Raw genomic sequence first — 20,023 nt, forward strand, 5'->3', positions numbered from 1 at the left:
TTTTTCTTGAGTATGTGAACAATTATAATAAAAAGCAATTATACTCATTGAAACAATATTTAATCTTTTGGACAGGAAAATTAAAAGAATTTTCAGATTAAATAATAGCACAAAATTAAGATGTGAAGTTTAAAACTCAAAGAGATATTTACTTTCAACCATATCTCTAAGCACCTCAGCTCATGCCTTAGATAGCAAGGAATTCATTTAACCATTTTTAAAATACCAAAGAAATCATGAGATAAGACATGTATGCACAACTAATTTAATCTCACACTTTCATAACAATTATTAAAGCTAAAATCATCTCCTGGAAATTAGCTAATAATACCAGGTCCCTGTTACTTAAAGAGTAAAATAGCCTCTTTATAAGAAACCTAAGGAGACAGTATCCCTAAGGAAAAGAAAGAATGATTTAAAAATATACAGAGCAAATTTAAAATACCAATAGGCTTTTCATATTTATCACTGAATTAAAATGTTACCAGCTGGAGATTGTGATGTACTAGGCATCAGAGTTATGAAGATGGCAAGTTCAATTCAGATTATTTGTACAGTTAGACCTCATCTTAAAAGTAAATGCCCGACCTAAGAAGTTGAGGCAGGAGGATTGTTACAACTCAGTTAAAGCTAGATTATATGGTGATTACCAGCCCATCAAGGACCATGATATCATTTCCAAAATGTTAATTTTTACAAGTATAAGGATATGAAGTACTATATTAATAATAATCACTTTAGGGACTTGGGAGTTGTACATTGGGGACTAGGTAAGTGGCCTGACTATGTAAGCATCAGAACATGAGTTTGGATCACCAAAATCCATATAACAGCTGGATACAGTGTGCCTGTAATCTAGGGATGCTGTTCCTGGAATCTAACTTTCTAGCCAACCAGCCAAGCAAAAACAAGGAGCTTCAGGTTCAATAAGATTTCATATCTCAAAATTTAGGTCAGGTCACCAGGGAAAGACATCTTGATGTTAGCCTCTGACTTCTATACATGCCTATATGGGTGGATGCAAGCATGAACTTGTATGATTACTCTCCATACATACTGAAATTAATAAAAAAAAACATACTTTCAGGACCACTGTAGAAACACTGTAGGAAGTGTGAAATAATACTAAATCCTATGATAATCATTACTTTGGAGATAATGACAAATTAATCCCTTCTGAGGAATAATTGCTTTAAGGATCTATGCTTGTATTCCCAGTGTGTGAGTCTATCACCAAGGCAACAATATCTGAGTATGTAATTGAAACATTCCTCCTATTTGTTTTCTCAAAAGGTACATTGTTATATATCAACGAGTTAAATTAAACTCTACACAAATTGTGATTTTGAAATGAATATTGAGTTAGTTAGTTAGTTAGTTAGTTAATGTGTATGTGTGTGTGTGTGTGTGTGTGTGTGTGTGTGTTTGGGTGTGTGTTTGGGTGTGTGTGTGTGTGTGTGTGTGTGTGTGTGTGTGTGTGTGTGGCAACACAGTATGCCTGTAAGACCAGAATACAACACATAGGAATAAATTCTCTTTGAGAATATGAAATACTTATTTACAAAGCCATCTCGCCACGTTCAATTTGGGATAATTACTTCAATTATCTATGAACACCTAAATGCAACATTACTCAGTATTAATAATTATCATAATGTCTGTCAGATACTTATCACTGCTTTGGTGTTTTTTTAATTTTTATCATTATCCTGCTAGGAAAATTAGTAGAATTTTTTGAATTTTGAAAATATAGAGAAACTAGAATGCAGTCCTGCTTTTAGTACACATCTTTAATCCCAAACAATGAAGTTTAGTTGAGGGGCAAACAATGTGACAGATCAGAGAAAAACTTGACAGAATAAGTCAGAGACAAGACAGGCCCAACTCTCATGAGAACAGACAGGAAAGAGAGACTATTCAATAGCAAAGAGAGAGAGAGAGAGAGAGAGAGAGAGAGAGAGAGAGAGAGAGAGAGAGAGAAAGCAGAGTTAAGTTCAGTTGGTACAATTAGTTGAACTCAGTTCAGTTCAGTTCAGTTTCTGAAATTTAGAGGCAGTTTCTCTGAGCAGAGCAATTCCGTGTGAAACCTGCAGAAGTCACTGTGAATCTGTCAGATTGCATAAGAGTTTTGAGCCAAAGGAGCTCAGTTGAACTAGCCAACCAGTGTTTTGAAAGACCTAGAAAGAGAGAAGTAACAGTCACAAATACAAATGGCACTTTCAGCCAATTCTGACAACCAGAATTTGATTGAGAACCTTGTAAGTGGAAGGACAAAACCAACTACCACAGATTGTCCTGTGCTATTCATTGTTGAACACTGTTAAGAACATACGCATATTTGGGCTTTAGTTTTTTGGATCTTACTTTAATAAGAGTTGTTAAATGGTTTAACCTCCCTTCCAGGCCACCACCCATCAGAGGTAGTGGAAAAGAAAGGTTAATACAGCAAAGGAGGTTCTGGACCTATTTAGAAATAGTTCTTGGGATCGAATCCAATATTTATTGTCAAGATTTCAGCAGGTAAGATCATGTGAATCAGCAGCAGTTACTTCATCCAGTCTCAAATACCATTCACTAATTAGCAAAAGCATTTCATCCAAAAGAAATCGTGAGGCTCTTCCAATAGACCGGAGTTCATGAAAGTAACCAGAAACCACCAGAATATCACAAGAAGTTATTTGGGGTACTTTTCTCTAATAGGTCACTACAAGCTATGATTACCAAAGAAGACAAGGTGAAACAATGCCACACCATTTTCTATGAAGACTAGCATCAGGAAAACCCAAAAAGACCAGTAAAGAGTGGCAAGGCAAACCAGTGTTACCACATTGTCTGCTGTCTGTTTGGTAACACTTACACCCTTTCCAAATATCACATGTCCTCTCAAGCATCTTCTCTTGGAAAACACCACATGCCCTTTTGTCAGAAAAAAAAGAAATCATGTGTCTATTGTCAATAAAAGATCAACCCATTGTCTGCTTCAGCAAAATGTCCATTTTTGGCAGTCTTCAGAAATATATCACATGACACAGCTGAGTCTCCAAAGAACCAGATATTTACACTACACACACACACACACACACACACACACACACACACGTGAACATGTTTATACCCAAGTCTTGGGGAGCTTGTGCAGACTCGTTTTGATAACATGGGATGAACATGTCAGCACCCTAAAGACTTAAGTACTAGGAACTAAGTCCCAAACAGTCTGGTCCATAGAAATCAGTTGCAGGAGTGACAAGATGTCAATCGGCCAGGGACCCAGGCATTTGTTTAGTTGGTAGAAACTTAACATCTATGTGTATTCTACTAACACTGACCTGTGTTTTTCTTTTCTCTCAGCTGTCATCCAAACAGCTAAATCTAGTGTTTGTTCTCTCCATCTCTTTGAGCAGCACCACTGCTTGCATGTTTATCTATTAGTATCAACAAAAAAATTGGGTTAGATTTTGAAGTCTTTAAAAGAATGGTTTCTTTGTGTTTAAAAATTATTATATAATTAAATCATCTCTAATTCCCTTTCTCCATTCAAACTTATATATCCTATCCTTGCCTTTTTAAAAGTCATAGCTGTTTTTTCATTTGTTCCCTTTAATCTACAAACTTATCTATTATGATCATGTGATATATATTAGAAAAATAAAGCTGCTAAGGAGAAATATCCAGTAGACCCTTGAGTATTAAAAATATGAGAGTTAGTTCCTTGATATAAAACATTTGAGGAATCCAAGATAAGCCTGAAGTGGGATTGATTTTCTAACTGTTTAAATATCCTCTAAATATTAATCATAAATATCTGGGTTTTTTTTCTGTGCAGCTAGGTTTGCATTAAAGTTCCCATCTTTCTAATGGCAACAAATCATTTTCACACATTCTGAAATTTAAAATGTTTTACATCACTAAAATATTGACAAATTAAAAATACAACATTGAGAAGCACAACATATTTATTAAAGAGTTGGTAAATAAAATATCTGTAAAAATAATGTTTATTATCCTTAACTTTTAAAGATTCTCATTGAGATGCAGAACATTAATTTTGACTCTACAATAGAATTTGACCTATAACAAAAAGGAAAAAATGGATCTAGAATATAGCATCCTAAGTGAGGTAACTCAGACCCAAAGGGACATGCATGAACTGCAGGGACTGAAATGGAGAGGAGCCTGAGGAAAAGGAGGTCCACTGACAGGCTCAAATTGGGATCCAGCTCAAGGGGAGGACCCAAGGCCTGACACTATTACTAAGGCTATGAAGTGCTCACAAAAAGGGACCTATCATGACTGCCCTCCAAAAGATCCAAAGAGAAGCTGAAAAAGTCAAGTGTAAATATTTGTACCCAAGCAATGGACAGAAGCTACTGAACCCTGTGGATGAATTACAGAAAAGGTGGGAGAAGCTGAGGAGGAGGGTGAACCTGTAGGAAGACCAATAGTCTCAATTAACCTAGACACCTGAGATCTCTCAGACACTGGACTACCAACCAAGCAGCAGACACGAGTTGCTATGAGACCTCACAACATATACAGCAGAGAAGCGCTGGGTCTGGGTTTAGTCAGAGAAGATGCACCTAACCCTCAAGAGACTGGAGGCCCCAGGGTGTTTTGAGGTCTGATGGGGTGGAAGCTGAGGGGTGGGGACATCCTTGTGAAGACAGGAGGTTGGGAGGAGGTATGGGATGGACAACAGTTAGAGGGTGGACCAAGTGTGTGTGTAAAATCTAAAGTGTAAAGAAAATAAAGATTAAACAAAATTAAAGGCCCGAAGAAATGGCTCAGTGGTTAAGAGTGCTGACTGCCCTTCCAGAGGTCCTGAGTTCTAATCCCAGCAACCATATTGTGGCTCACAACCATCTGTAATGAGATCTGATGCCTTTTTCTGGTGGGTCAGAAGACACCTACAGTGAACTCATATATAATATATAAACAAATCTAAATAAAATTAAAACCAAACAAAAAAATTTTGTAAAAACGTTTATTTTTTAAATGCCTTGGTTTCATTAGTGGAATTTATATCAACATACAAAGATGTTTTTATATGTGCCATTCTGTAAATATACATTACATACAGGTGTGTTATGTACAAGAGATAAGCAATTTCAGCAGTTGTAGTCATCTAATTGTGCACATATATGCATATGTTATAATAGTATACTAAAAGGAGAATGAGAAAACAAATGGGAGGGTTTGGAGGAAAAAAGATGAATGGGTGAGTATTATAATCCTGTTTTGTTTAAAATGTGTAAAACTAGTAAATACCTTGAGTTAGCATTCTTTCTTTTATATATTTGAAACTATAATATAATCATATCAATTATGCCTTCCATTTTCTACTCCCATATAGATCCTTTACATGCTTTCACAGTTACAGTCTCTATTTCTTTACATGTATGTCATATAGATATATACATCATATACATATACATATATAAATACATCATCTACATATATTCCTAATGGCATAAAATACAACCTGCTTAGTTATACGTACATACACATACATATTTTTTCAAGAATGAAAGTTTGATATTGGCTAACCAATTAATATGCTTTTCATCAGAGAAGATGATTTCTCCACATCTCAGCACTCCTTAGTTGCTGTACTTTTTTGTTTGTGGTGAGGCAACATGAATTTTCTTATTTCAATGTTAGCATGTCTAGTGGTATTTTCCTTATTCAGGTTATGTTTAGGTAGTCATGTTGTTCAGACTTCTAAATATTTGTCTTTACACTCACTTGATCCTTTTAAAGGAAATATCTTTTCAATATGCAGAAATATTTGCAGAAAAATATGGTAGATCAAAATCCAGAATTGTGGTGCCAGTCCCACTATATATATCTATTTAAAAAAAAAACTGCTATACTTAAGGCTCAAGGCAAAGTGTTTGTAAGGATCAGAGGAAATGGAAGTTTAATATAAGACTGTTCCTCCCAAAAATGTCAGAACCTGTATCCATTCATCCTCACCAACATGGCTACTTCAGCATTGTTTATAGTTAGTGAATATTCAAAAATACTTTCCAGTAAACTTAAAGAATATTTTACATCAAACAAACAGAATTTAGGTTTCAAAATGCACACATATACATATACATACATGCATACATACATTTCATTTCTAAACATATCTGCTCTTAAAAACAATAAAATCTACTTTAAAATATCAACCATAAAGAAAATAAGTGATTTTTTAAATGAAAGTTTGGCAACTTGTAATATTTTTTTCTATTCTGTGAGCATCAAAAGTGTTGGAAAGGAGCTAGGATAATAGTCTCTTAAGTAAAATACCCACTGAATTGGCAAAATACAAGTTATTATTTTACCTTCTTTGTATATGGTCATAAAGATATGGCAATATAATTAACTAAGCATTATACATTCATAAAATATAATCTGAAACCTTTTTTTAAAATTATGACTAAAATTTAAAACTAAAATATGTTAGTTTTGGTAGAATTAAGGAATCACACTCAGGTTTTCAGCTTTCTGTGCAGGCATTCTAGTACGGAGTCTTATTGAAAGTCACATCCTGAATTCTAAAATCTACAGAGACATTGAAAAATGTATATTCAAATCCTTCAATGTTTAAGAGAATGAGTAATTTAAGTATCTGTATTGGAAAGTAAAAGAATTTTTCATACTTGTGTCAAAGAATTTCACTGAACAGGTAGCTTGAAATGATGTATGGTATAAAGAAAAAAAGTCAAAATGGGGAAGTCCTCTTTAAAATTCTGCTGATGTAATATGAATTTCTGTTCTTCATTTCCTCTATATATTTGAATAAAACAGTCATTTCTTTAAGAACAATGCAATCCTGTGTATTGTATTTAGAAATGCTTTTTTCACTTGCTGATTTCTCAAGGTATAGATAAAAGGATTCAGAAGTGGAGCCACTGAGGTATTGAGCACAGAAATTCCCTTGGAAATAGATACTCTCTGCTTGACTGATGGTTTAAGGTACATGAAGATGCAGCTGCCATAGGAAAGGGATATCACAATCATGTGAGAAGAGCATGTAGAGAAAGCCTTCTTCCTTTGTTCAGGTGAAGGAATTTTTATTATTGTAATAGCAATGTGGGTGTAGGATATGATCACCATAAACAATGTGAGTAAGAGAGTTACCAAAGCTGAGACAAATCCCATTGTCTCCAGGAGCTGTGTGTCTGTGCAGGAAAGCTGCATGAGTGGAGTGGTGTCACAGTAGAAATGATCAACAATGTTGGAAGCACAGAAGTCAAGATTCAAGCCTAACACAAGTGGAGGGAAGATGACAAAAAAACCAGCAAGCCAACAACTGAGAACCAGTTGCACACAGACTTTATTGTTCATGATGGTCATGTAATGCAGGGGCTTGCAGATGGCAACATATCTGTCATAGGACATGGCTGCCAGCAAGTAAAATTCTGATGCTCCAAATAGAAAAGCAAAAAACACTTGAGTCACACAATTACTATAAGAAATGGTTTTGTCCCCAGTTGCCATAGTAAGAAGCAATTTGGGTATGCATGTAGTAGTGTAGGAAAATTCTAAGAAAGAAAAATTCCGAAGGAAAAAATACATGGGTGTCTTCAGATGAGTATCCACCAGGGTGAGTGTGATGATGGTCAGATTGCCAGTGATGCTGAGCAGATAGGTAAGAAGCAGGAATATGAATAATACAACTTTACACCGTGGGTCATCAGTCAAACCTGCTAGGATGAAAACTGTCACCTCTGTATGGTTCTTCATTTTGACCCTCTGACTGTTAGGTAGTCTAAATAAAATGTGAGGAAGGAGGTTATGCTGTAGAACTATAATGATATGTAAGGGTGAAGTACCATCAACATTTCAAAAGCCAGTTTTCAAAAAGAACAACATCTGTAAAGAGGGCTGTACTGGAAAATAGTTTTTCATAGCTTCATGCTATCTCAGCAGAAATTGAAGATGTTGATTTACAATTCTAATAGTGAATAACTTATATTGTGGTATCATTTGTTCCTTTCTTATATGAACACACATGAGGAAATTAAAGGAAGTAAAATTATTTTTTCTTACTTGTTGAAACCTTAAAATTGGAATGTTATTTCCTTTCTCTCCTTAAAGAGTTTTGCTAGCTCAGTGGTAGAGCACTTGCCTAGCAAGCGCAAGGCCCTGGGTTCGGTCCCCAGCTCCAAAAAAAAAAAAAAATAGTTTTGCTTGAATAATATCTTAAAAGTTTACAGTCAAATCTAAAGTCACTTGAAGCATAACACTATGTATTTTCAGATCCCCCCTCTCATCCTTTCTGTTCCCTTGCATATAATCTCTCTCTCTCTTTCTCTCTCTCTCTCTCTCTCTCTCTCTCTCTCTCTCTCTCTCTCTCTGCGTTTGTGTGTATGTGTGTGTGTGTGTGTGTGTGTGTGAGAGAGAGAGAGAGAGAGAGAGAGAGAGGTGGATGGGTCAGTGCACATCAGGACTCACATGTCATTTTCATGTCTTAGTTTAATATACTATCATCAATTACCATAACAAATCAAGCTGAAGTATATCAACACTATCACTGCTAGTATTACTGTGTTCTTGAATCAGGAGTCTAAATGAAACTTGGGAAATATTACATTTGCTGTTTAACTAACATTTCAATTGATTTATATTTGTATCTTATACTTTGTATAGACTCTATTCCAATACCAAGTCTGGTAAAGCCATTGTTAAAAAAACCTATTATGTTTGTCTTCTGCATTGGCAGTTTTGAGAATGGAACCAGTATTAGAAATGAATATTGGTGTAGAAAAGATAAAAATTTAAGTGTAGAAATGTGGGTTTTGTTGGATTTTAGAGGCAGGAATATCAAGAGAAAGCCATATGGAAATGTACTGAGATAAAGATTTTTTAGAGATGAATCATGAACTTGGGGATAAAAGGTTAGAGAATCTAAATTATTAAGTAATAGAAACTGTTAAGCATAAACATTTTTTCCATTTAGTAATTCTTATATGTTTTCCTTCTTTGACTAAATATTAAAAACATCAATGATTTTGAGGTCTGCATGGTCTCCAAAGCAGGAACTGAGTTTCAAAAGTACAATATATCATGAGTAAATTAACAGGTTTTAGGAAACGTAAAATCTCTGGCTACCACTCAGGTAGAAAGATGTTAAGGAACCAAGGGCATAGATCGGAATTGCAGTCCTTCTGTAGCTTGTATAAGGTCCCAAGTTTGATACTTATCATGGACAGAGTATGTACCTACCTCCAGAAGGCTTATTGACAAGTAGATAATTATGTAGTATATCTTGACAGTGGTAGTAAGAAATGAAATTGTGACTTGGGCCAGGGAAACAGATCAGTACCTTCCTCAGCCATCATCAGAGAAGCTTCCTCCTGCAACAAATTGGAACAAACACAGAGACTCAGAGTCAGACATTATGAAGAGAGATAAAGACCTTGGAACATTCAGACCTAAGTGAGATATCTGCATCAAATCACTCATGGCAGAGCTCAGGGAACCTCAAGGAAGAGGAGATAGAAAAAGTGTAAGAGCCAGAGGAAATGAAATAAACGAGGAGAACAAGGTTTACAGTTTATGTGAACTCACAGAGACTCAAATAGCAAGCACAGGCCCTGCATAAATTGGAATAGCAACTGTAGTATTTTTATGGAATTCCTGAGTGTAGGAACAACAGAGTCTCTGTTTCTTGTTCTTTCTCCAGTCCTCTTTACCTTCTATTTGTTTTGGTCAATTCCAATATGTTAGGGTTGTTTTATCTTTTAAATTTTATTTTATTATAAAAAATAAAGTTAACCTTTCCCTGAAAGAAATCAAAATATTTGATACTTGCACAGATAACATACTTAAGATGACAATTAAAGGTAATGCTATCTCCAGAGAAAATTCTTTCTAGGGGAATCTTCATCTTCAAATACATGTATAAGTTAAATTTTCATGATTTTCATGACATTATATTACAATACCTTCTTTTAGACTATCAAGTAGGTCACATACAATCTCTAAAATATGCATTAATATCGATAAAATATTTAATACTAATGTACACAATAGAATAGGTATTCAAGGAAAAATTAACCTACTTTACAATAATATCAGGGATGTTTCAAGGAAAATAAATCTAGACTTTATCATAGCTGTAAGGTTATGGAAAGATACTCCAAGAAGTGGAAGTAGCCCAAACAAAAGAAATAGAGGAGTTCAACATGTCCTTTGGAATAAGAAGCAGAGTTGGTACATCCACAATAATGACGGAAAGGAAATGTTATTTTTGTAGGACATTCCTTTCACATTCAGGTAATTGTGAAGACACCTCCTTCCAAGATCCCAGATTTACACAAATAGTCTCATGACAGTAATAACAGCTAAAACACAAAAAGTAGATGTTCCATACTTAAGAGCATATTTTTGTTGAAATTCAACAGGTACATTCAGAAACTATTCCTGGATGTACTATGTCAAAATAAAGTTTACACTAGAAATTGAATCTATGAATGAAACTTCCTTTATATTAGCAATCTTGAATATCAATTTAATGTAAAAAATTATTTTTAAATTATCAAGTCTACCTTCATCTTTTTATCCTGCTTGAGAAAAATTCAAAAAATTGAATAAAATACCATGATGTTTACAACAAAACAAAACAAAAACAATAACAAAATTTAAGTTAGAGTAGAGACAGGATGAATTTATTTTATTTAAATTTAGCCAATACCAATTGTTTTCATTGTTTTGAATTCAAAATCAATTTATCAAAAGTCTTGTAAATACATACATTTACTTGGAACATAAGGAGAATACCATATATATGCAGTGATTCTTCGACAAAGTGGTCCAAGTCCTTATATTTAAGGGTCCTTACCAGAATACTGGCTTGAGCACAGACACTGTTATCTGCTCTGAATTAGTCTGATTTTAAATGTGAGTCTATGGTTTGTTTTTCTCACTGTGGGGATAATTTTCATTACTTAATTTATTTCATAATTTTAATTACTTATGTATTTTAAGTAATTTTCTACTCATTACTCAGATTGCCACCAAATGAATTAATCATGGTATTTGGGAATTTTCCTGATCTTATTGCTTTAATAAAAGAGTCAAAAGGGAATAAAAATTCTTGTGAGATTTTGAGAACTACACAATTTCCCAAGGAAATATGACTTTTTATGCTATGCAAATGTTTTCTCCAGACAAAAACTGTGTTTAAAATGATACATCTTCAAAGACTATAAATGATTTCTCCAAAAATCCCCATGCATGTTACCTTAATAAGTGCTCAATCATTTGGAAAAAAAATACCAACCCAAGCAAAAACTATTATTTTTATAAAACTTCAGTAAACTTGGATTCCCTTCAGTACCTTTACTCAATATCAAGTAATTTATAAAGCAACTGGTTTTGTTTTAGCTCATATTTCTGAAGACTGGTAGCCCCACTCCAAATCTAGAAGTCCAACAACAAGAGCCTCACTCTTCTTTAACCCGTAACGGAGGAGAAGTAAAGGAACTCAGGTAGAGAGAAAGAGTTGTGAAAATGAACCCACCCCTATAAAAAATGGATTAATTTACCTCAATGATCCAAGCCCACTTCTCAGTCCCAGCTCCCTAACCCTATAAACTTGTAAACTAATGTTCTGACATAGGAGCATCAGAGGACCAACTCAAGTACTAACAGATTATTTATGTTGAATTTTCCACCCAAAGGTAGACCAGACTGATTTCAGTTTTCTCTTAGGTCAAAGGATGTGTTCATTTTTCTCTAGAATGGAAACATACATTTTTGTTGAGCCCCAAATTGACTCTCTCTTAACTATGTCCAGGACGATAAATTGAGGAACAATGTACAACTGCATTTATTAACCTGTCTGGTGAAGAGCTGAACATATCATTCAGATTAATTTTCAGTTCCACAAATTTATATATATATATATATATGATATATATCATATATATATATCATATATATATATATCATATATATATCATATATATATATGATATATCTAGATATATATCTAGATAGATAGATAGATAGATAGATAGATAGATAGATAGATAGATAGATAGATAGATAAATAGATAGATATCTTATATATATCGCAGCCATGGTACCAAGAACCAGGCCTGGGGGATTTAAGGAAAGACAAAGACTCAGGTCATTCATGCTAAGAGAATGCCAGAGCTTTACTGAGGTTCACAGAATATATAACCCAAGTCCACCAGGTGGAAAAACCCAGAAAGCATAGTGGAAAAACAAGTGTATGCCCTCAAGATAAAAACAGAAACAAAAACCAGGAACTGACTCAATGGTGTTACTGCCCAGCTGTTACTGCCCATTGGCCAAACAGAAAGGTCAAGATGTTCCTTTGTTAAGAATAAAAGCTTCCACATGCATCAGCAAGGCTCAATAGGGAGAAAACACTGAGTGGGTCCAGGAGGGTCCAAAAAGTCCCCCTTTTTTATTTTTTAAAGTAGCTCCTGTCTTAGGTCACTTTGGGATAACTAACACCCTTGCCTGTCCTTGGGACTTTCTGTCAGTCTCAGCACCCTATCTTAGGTGGTCATTGGTCCAAAAGTGTTACCTGTCTTTGGCTAACTCCTTCTCATTAAGGCTAAGCCAGATTTGGTCAGAGGGATTGTCTCCTACCATGGAGAGTAATACCTGTTTAGTCACTGCTCCAGACTGGGAATGTTGTCTAAGCATGTGATAAGAAGCAAAAGGCAACTACTGTGGCAATGAGGGCCCTAACACTGAGATCCACTATAAGGTTTTGAACTCTAACCAGAGTCACACAAACATGTGTGAAAATAGGAGAACAGGAGGCCAAAAGAGATCAAGTTGTTCCTGTAAAGCACTGACTGTTGATTTAAATTTAGAATTCCCAATTATCAGAAACTTCTCCTAAATTTTTATCGACTGTGCTTGCCTTAACAACGGATTGGGAGAGCATGATCCCAGACACTGCAGCCACAGTGGCCACAGTGACAATGGCTGCTACAATAGCAGTGATGATACCAAAGTCTCTCCCATGATGGTTTAGGACCAGCTGACCTTCTCCTGAATGACTGACAGGCAACAGAACCATGCCTAGATCCGCACAACCAGGGCAGAGTTCCCTGGTCCTCAGCAGATTCATGTGGATGACATTCCTGTGAAAAATAGTCAAGACTATCTCCAGCATTACTACCATACAGTTAATGTAAAGATCATAAAACCATTATTCCAAATGCATAAATCTTCTTGAATAGTTAAAGCATTAACATTTTTGTTAAATGATTAACAAAAATAACGGTCTTAACTTCTTAGGTCAAAGCAATAGTGTTTTTAATTAAATAGCCTATACCACTACACCAGCAATAATCAAACCCACTGTCCTATTGCTTCTGCTTAAAGCTGACTCACTTCTTCCAATATTTGTAAGCCTTTTTCAGAATATCTAGGTCCTATAATACTCACAAGCTATAAAACAAAAGCTGGTATATGCCAGATTTCAATACAGTAACAAAATTAAAAATTGTACAATCAATATAACTTACATTAAATACTGTAGAAGAAACAAAAGTAATTTTAACATGACCAATTAATAAATGATTAGGAGTTTTAACACATGCACTAACATTTGTTCAAAATCCAGATCCTGTATCAATTTTAACCACTGCAAATGTAAGTTCATACAAGATAATTATGAATTTGCAAATGTCTCTGAAAATGTCTAGAACCAATCTTCCAAAATAAAACTATTTCCAATGTTGAATTGACAAGTCTATGATTGAGTCAGAATAACTTGTCACATTAAAGGAAAGAGGAGAGTCATAATTTCTCTTTGATTTTCTGAAGGCATTTTCCACAGTCTCCATGTTCTCTATCCCACAAGGTCTAAAAACTTGAAGTAAGGCAGCTTGTCCATTCTGGGATATAGGCAAGCAAAGATGGATTAGGAACACACATCCAAAACAGCTTCCCAGTCACCATTGTCAGAGCACTCAGCAAGCAATCATTCTTTGTCCCAGCATCAGCATGTCTCACCAGCCACTCTGGCAGCTAGCACACTCCTGCAGCATCCTGAAGAAAAAGCAAAAATATGACCTCTTTCCCATGTTAATACCTGATCAGGATCATGCCATATTCTAGTAAGTGGATCCTTCCATTTCGCCTAGGCACAAGTATGCTAAATTGTAGGGTGCCATAGACACTCAAAGAGTTCCTTGGCATCCAAATTTTAAAATTTAAAGTAAAAAGAGCATTATTTAAATAATTGTATACAGGGACATAACTCCCCCTTTTTATTTTATGAAGATATTGTTTTAAAGTTTCTCAAAACTTTGTTCTTGAGAATTATATATATATATATATATATATATATATATATTTTCTAAGACAAGAAATATGAGTAACATCTATTTGCCATAACTTAGAAGGTATAAGTCCCCAAACATTAACATCACTGTGTAATACAGGAAGAAACTGAGAACACTGAGGATTTGTATTTACAATTTGACTGTACAATTTCTAGAAATACTAAATTATCGTCTCAAGCTACTATTATTTAGATGGTATAAAGAATGGGGTTATCTAATTGTTTCTATGTAAGTCCTAAAATCTGCCCAATACATTAATCTATTGTGGAATTGTCCTTGCTAGGGTGTCCAGGCAATCCAGTCTGAGTTCTTAAATGGCCTATAAAGGAACAGTGCATTCTCTTAAATCAGTTGTATTAGCATAAGTAATTGCAAAATTTGAGGGTTAGCAGTATCTAAAAAAGGATAAATTTTAAACAATTGTAAACCATAAGCTGCACATTGGCTATCAGTATTCAAACTGAAACCTTGATTTTAACATCTAAAAAACAGTGGCTACAGCACATAATTCAATATTCTGGTCTGAAGCAGGGGGAAATGCAAGAGGATAAACATGTGATCCAATTACATTTGCTGCGTTTTCATTAGATGAGCCATCTGTAAATATAATAAGCACATTTTCTATGGGCTGTATGGATAAATTTTCAGGAAATACAAAAGCATTTAGAGAAGAAAATTATCAATTTTGCCTGAAGAGTTTGCATATGCAATTGGTCAAATATCAGTATTCTATAATAACCAATTTAATTGTTGTCTAGAATAAGGCATGTTTCATCAGGTTCTTTGTCAAAATACTTCTATGACTTTATCCTACAATTCTGTATTAACCCAATAACAGCTTCGTAATAAGGTGTTAAAACTTTTTCTTTGGAGATGAAGAAAGATGATTCCACATTAATGGTCTCTTTTGCAAAAGGAGTGCTGTGGGTACAAGTAACCAACAATTGATCATACTCTATGTAATTAATGTATCTATCATTGACACATAGCTTTCTCTACTTTCTGTAAAGCTATTTCTCACTCATCAGTTAATTTGAGGGGAATTCGGATTTGCATCTCCCTTAAGAATACCAAACAAAGGCTTAAGTCCTCCTGTTGTGATCTTAAGGTGAGGTCTTAGTCAATTAAAATTTCTTAGATGCTTTGAAAGATAATTTAAAGTAAACTATCTTTTCTTATTTGGATTTTCTGAGTCACAATTTGTTTAGGATATAACCAGTGTCCCAAATATTGAAAAGGATATTGTCTTTGAATCTTCTCTGGAGCAATAACTACTTCACAAAAACTTAAAAGCATGTTATATAAGAGCAAAGGCCTGTAGTAACACTCCTTCAGAGGGATCAGCTAATAAAATACCATTCATATAATGAATACAATACACTAAAAGATTGAAAGTCCTATCCTCTTGTATTGAAGCAGTGACAAAAAATTTTACATAATGTAGGGCTGTTAGCCATTCCAATGTAAAACTTCCCAATAGTGTCGCTTCATGGACTCTCCAAAATTATAAGCAAGCTCACATCCCGGCCCGCAGCAGCTCTCTGCTCCCAGACCGGGTGAGAGAGAGACCCAACCGCCTGGTCAGGTGGGCACTCCTGAGGCTGCAGAGCGGAGGAGACCACCAACACTGCTCACCCCTGCCCACATCCCTGGCCCAAGAGGAAACTGTATAAGGCCTCTGGGCTCCCGTGGGGGAGGGCCCAGGAGCGGCAGGACCCCTGCGCCTGAGACACCGCCGGAACCTGAAAGAAACAGACCGGATAAACAGTTCTCTGCACCCAAATCCCGTGGGAGGGAGAGCTAAACCTTCAGAGAGGCAGACAAGCCTGGGAAAACCAGAAGAGACTGCTCCCTGCACACACATCTCGGACGCCAGAGGAAAAAGCCAAAGACCATCTGGAACCCTGGTGCACTGAAGCTCCCGGAAGGGGCGGCACAGGTCTTCCTGATTGCTGCCGCTGCAGAGAGCCCGTGGGCAGCACCCCATGAGCGAACTTGAGCCTCAGGAACACAGGTAAGACCAAATTTTCTGCTGCAAGAAAGCTGCCTGGTGAACTCAAGACACAGGGCCACAGGAACAGCTGAAGACCTGTAGAGAGGAAAAACTACACGCCCGAAAGCAGAACACTCTGTCCCCATAACTGGCTGAAAGAAAACAGGAAAACAGGTCTACAGCACTCCTGACACACAGGCTTATAGGACAGTCTAGCCACTGTCAGAAATAGCAGAACAAAGTAACACTAGAGATAATCTGATGGCGAGAGGCAAGCGCAGGAACCCAAGCAACAGAAACCAAGACTACATGGCATCATCGGAGCCCAATTTTCCCACCAAAGCAAACACGGAATATCCAAACACACCAGAAAAGCAAGATCTAGTTTCAAAATCATATTTGATCATGATGCTGGAGGACTTCAAGAAAGACATGAACACACTTAGGGAAGCACAGGAAAACATTAATAAACAAGTAAAAGCCTACAGAGAGGAGACACAAAAATCCCTGAAAGAATTCCAGGAAAACACAATCAAAGAGTTGAAGGAATTGAAAATGGAAATAGAAGCAATCAAGAAAGAACACATGGAAACAACCCTGGATATAGAAAACCAAAAGAAGAGACAAGGAGCTGTAGATACAAGCTTCACCAACAGAATACAAGAGATGGAAGAGAGAATCTCAGGAGCAGAAGATTCCATAGAAATCATTGACTCAACTGTCAAAGATAATGTAAAGCGGAAAAAGCTACTGGTCCAAAACATACAGGAAATCCAGGACTCAATGAGAAGATCAAACCTAAGGATAATAGGTATAGAAGAGAGTGAAGACTCCCAGCTCAAAGGACCAGTAAATATCTTCAACAAAATCATAGAAGAAAACTTCCCTAACCTAAAAAAAGACATACCCATAGACATACAAGAAGCCTACAGAACTCCAAATAGATTGGACCAGAAAAGAAACACCTCCCGTCACATAATTGTCAAAACACCAAACGCACAAAATAAAGAAAGAATATTAAAAGCAGTAGGGAAAAAGGTCAAGTAACATATAAAGGGAGACCTATCAGAATCACACCAGACTTCTCGCCAGAAACTATGAAGGCCAGAAGATCCTGGACTGATGTTATACAGACCCTAAGAGAACACAAATGCCAGCCCAGGTTACTGTATCCAGCAAAACTCTCAATTAACATTGATGGAGAAACCAAGATATTCCATGACAAAACCAAATTTACACAATATCTTTCTACAAATCCAGCACTACAAAGGATAATAAATGGTAAAGCCCAACATAAGGAGGCAAGCTATACCCTAGAAGAAGCAAGAAACTAATCGTCTTGGCAACAAAACAAAGAGAATGAAAGCACACAAACATAACCTCACATCCAAATATGAATATAAAGGGAAACAATAATCACTATTCCTTAATATCTCTCAATATCAATGGCCTCAACTCCCCAATAAAAAGACATAGATTAACAAACTGGATAAGCAACGAGGACCCTGCATTCTGCTGCCTACAGGAAACACACCTCAGAGACAAAGACAGACACTACCTCAGAGTGAAAGGCTGGAAAACACCTTTCCAAGCAAATGGTCAGAAGAAGCAAGCTGGAGTAGCCATTCTAATATCAAATAAAATCAATTTCCAACTAAAAGTTCCATCAAAAAAGATAAGGAAGGACACTTCATATTCATCAAAGGAAAAATCCACCAAGATGAACTCTCAATCCTAAATATCTATGCCCCAAATACAAGGGCACCTACATACGTAAAAGAAACCTTACTAAAGCTCAAAACACACATTGCACCTCACACAATAATAGTGGGAGATTTCAACACCCCACTCTCATCAATGGACAGATCATGGAAACAGAAATTAAACAGTGATGTCGACAGACTAAGAGAAGTCATGAGCCAAATGGACTTAACGGATATTTATAGAACATTCTATCCTAAAGCAAAAGGATATACCTTCTTCTCAGCTCCTCATGGTACTTTCTCCAAAATTGACCATATAATTGGTCAAAAAACGGGCCTCAACAGGTACAGAAAGATAGAAATAATCCCATGCGTGCTATCGGACCACCACGGCCTAAAACTGGTCTTCAATAACAATAAGGGAAGAATGCCCACATGTACGTGGAAATTGAACAATGCTCTACTCAATGATAACCTGGTCAAGGAAGAAATAAAGAAAGAAATTAAAAACTTTTTAGAATTTAATGAAAATGAAGATACAACATACTCAAACTTATGGGACACAATGAAAGCTGTGCTAAGAGGAAAACTCATAGCGCTGAGTGCCTGCAGAAAGAAACAGGAAAGAGCATATGTCAGCAGCTTGACAGCACACCTAAAAGCTCTAGAACAAAAAGAAGCAAATACACCCAGGAGGAGTAGAAGGCAGGAAATAATCAAACTAAGAGCTGAAATCAACCAAGTAGAAACAAAAAGGACCATAGAAAGAATCAACAGAACCAAAAGTTGGTTCTTTGAGAAAATCAACAAGATAGATAAACCCTTAGCCAGACTAACGAGAGGACACAGAGAGTGCGTCCAAATTAACAAAATCAGAAATGAAAAGGGAGACATAACTACAGATTCAGAGGAAATTCAAAAAATCATCAGATCTTACTATAAAAACCTATATTCAACAAAATTTGAAAATCTTCAGGAAATGGACAATTTCCTAGACAGATACCAGGTATCGAAGTTAAATCAGGAACAGATAAACCAGTTAAACAACCCCATAACTCCTAAGGAAATAGAAGCAGTCATTAAAGGTCTCCCAACCAAAAAGAGCCCAGGTCCAGACGGGTTTAGTGCAGAATTCTATCAAACCTTCATAGAAGACCTCATACCAATATTATCCAAACTATTCCACAAAATTGAAACAGATGGAGCCCTACCGAATTCCTTCTACGAAGCCACAATTACTCTTATACCTAAACCACACAAAGACACAACAAAGAAAGAGAACTTCAGACCAATTTCCCTTATGAATATCGACGCAAAAATACTCAATAAAATTCTGGCAAACCGAATTCAAGAGCACATCAAAACAATCATCCACCATGATCAAGTAGGCTTCATCCCAGGCATGCAGGGATGGTTTAATATACGGAAAACCATCAACGTGATCCATCATATAAACAAACTGAAAGAACAGAACCACATGATCATTTCATTAGATGCTGAGAAAGCATTTGACAAAATTCAACACCCCTTCATGATAAAAGTCCTGGAAAGAATAGGAATTCAAGGCCCATACCTAAACATAGTAAAAGCCATATACAGCAAAACAGTTGCTAACATTAAACTAAATGGAGAGAAACTTGAAGCAATCCCACTAAAATCAGGGAGTAGACAAGGCTGCCCACTCTCTCCCTACTTATTCAATATAGTTCTTGAAGTTCTAGCCAGAGCAATCAGACAACAAAAGGAGATCAAAGGGATACAGATCGGAAAAGAAGAGGTCAAAATATCACTATTTGCAGATGACATGATAGTATATTTAAGTGATCCCAAAAGTTCCACCAGAGAACTACTAAAGCTGATAAACAACTTCAGCAAAGTGGCTGGGTATAAAATTAACTCAAATAAATCAGTTGCCTTCCTCTATACAAAAGAGAAACAAGCCGAGAAAGAAATTAGGGAAACGACACCCTTCATAATAGACCCAAATAATATAAAGT

General features: G+C 36.0%; 2 protein-coding genes across 8 annotated transcripts in view; both read right to left on the reverse strand.

Moving 5' to 3' along the window:
* Window positions 1–20,023, reverse strand: part of LOC148004435 (endogenous retrovirus group K member 6 Env polyprotein-like) — a 48,495-nt gene that overhangs the window by 24,414 nt on the left and 4,058 nt on the right. For 4 of the 7 annotated variants that reach the window (XM_087559577.1, XM_087559573.1, XM_087559574.1 and 1 more), the window contains exon 2: window positions 9,217–9,347. The gene's annotated coding sequence lies outside the window, so the exon portion shown is untranslated. Of the gene's footprint in view, window positions 1–3,326; window positions 3,423–9,216; window positions 9,348–20,023 lie in introns of all 7 variants that reach the window. The other 3 variants (XM_087559579.1, XM_087559575.1, XM_087559578.1) reach the window with 1 other exon arrangement.
* Window positions 6,796–7,734, reverse strand: Or6c69 (olfactory receptor family 6 subfamily C member 69). The gene is given in 1 exon segment (NM_001000066.1): window positions 6,796–7,734. A coding segment is annotated over 1 exon segment (939 nt).

Source organism: Rattus norvegicus, chromosome 7, assembly GCF_021556685.1.
Source record: "Rattus norvegicus strain SHRSP/BbbUtx chromosome 7, alternate assembly SHRSP_T2T, whole genome shotgun sequence".
Taxonomy (NCBI): domain Eukaryota; kingdom Metazoa; phylum Chordata; class Mammalia; order Rodentia; family Muridae; genus Rattus; species Rattus norvegicus.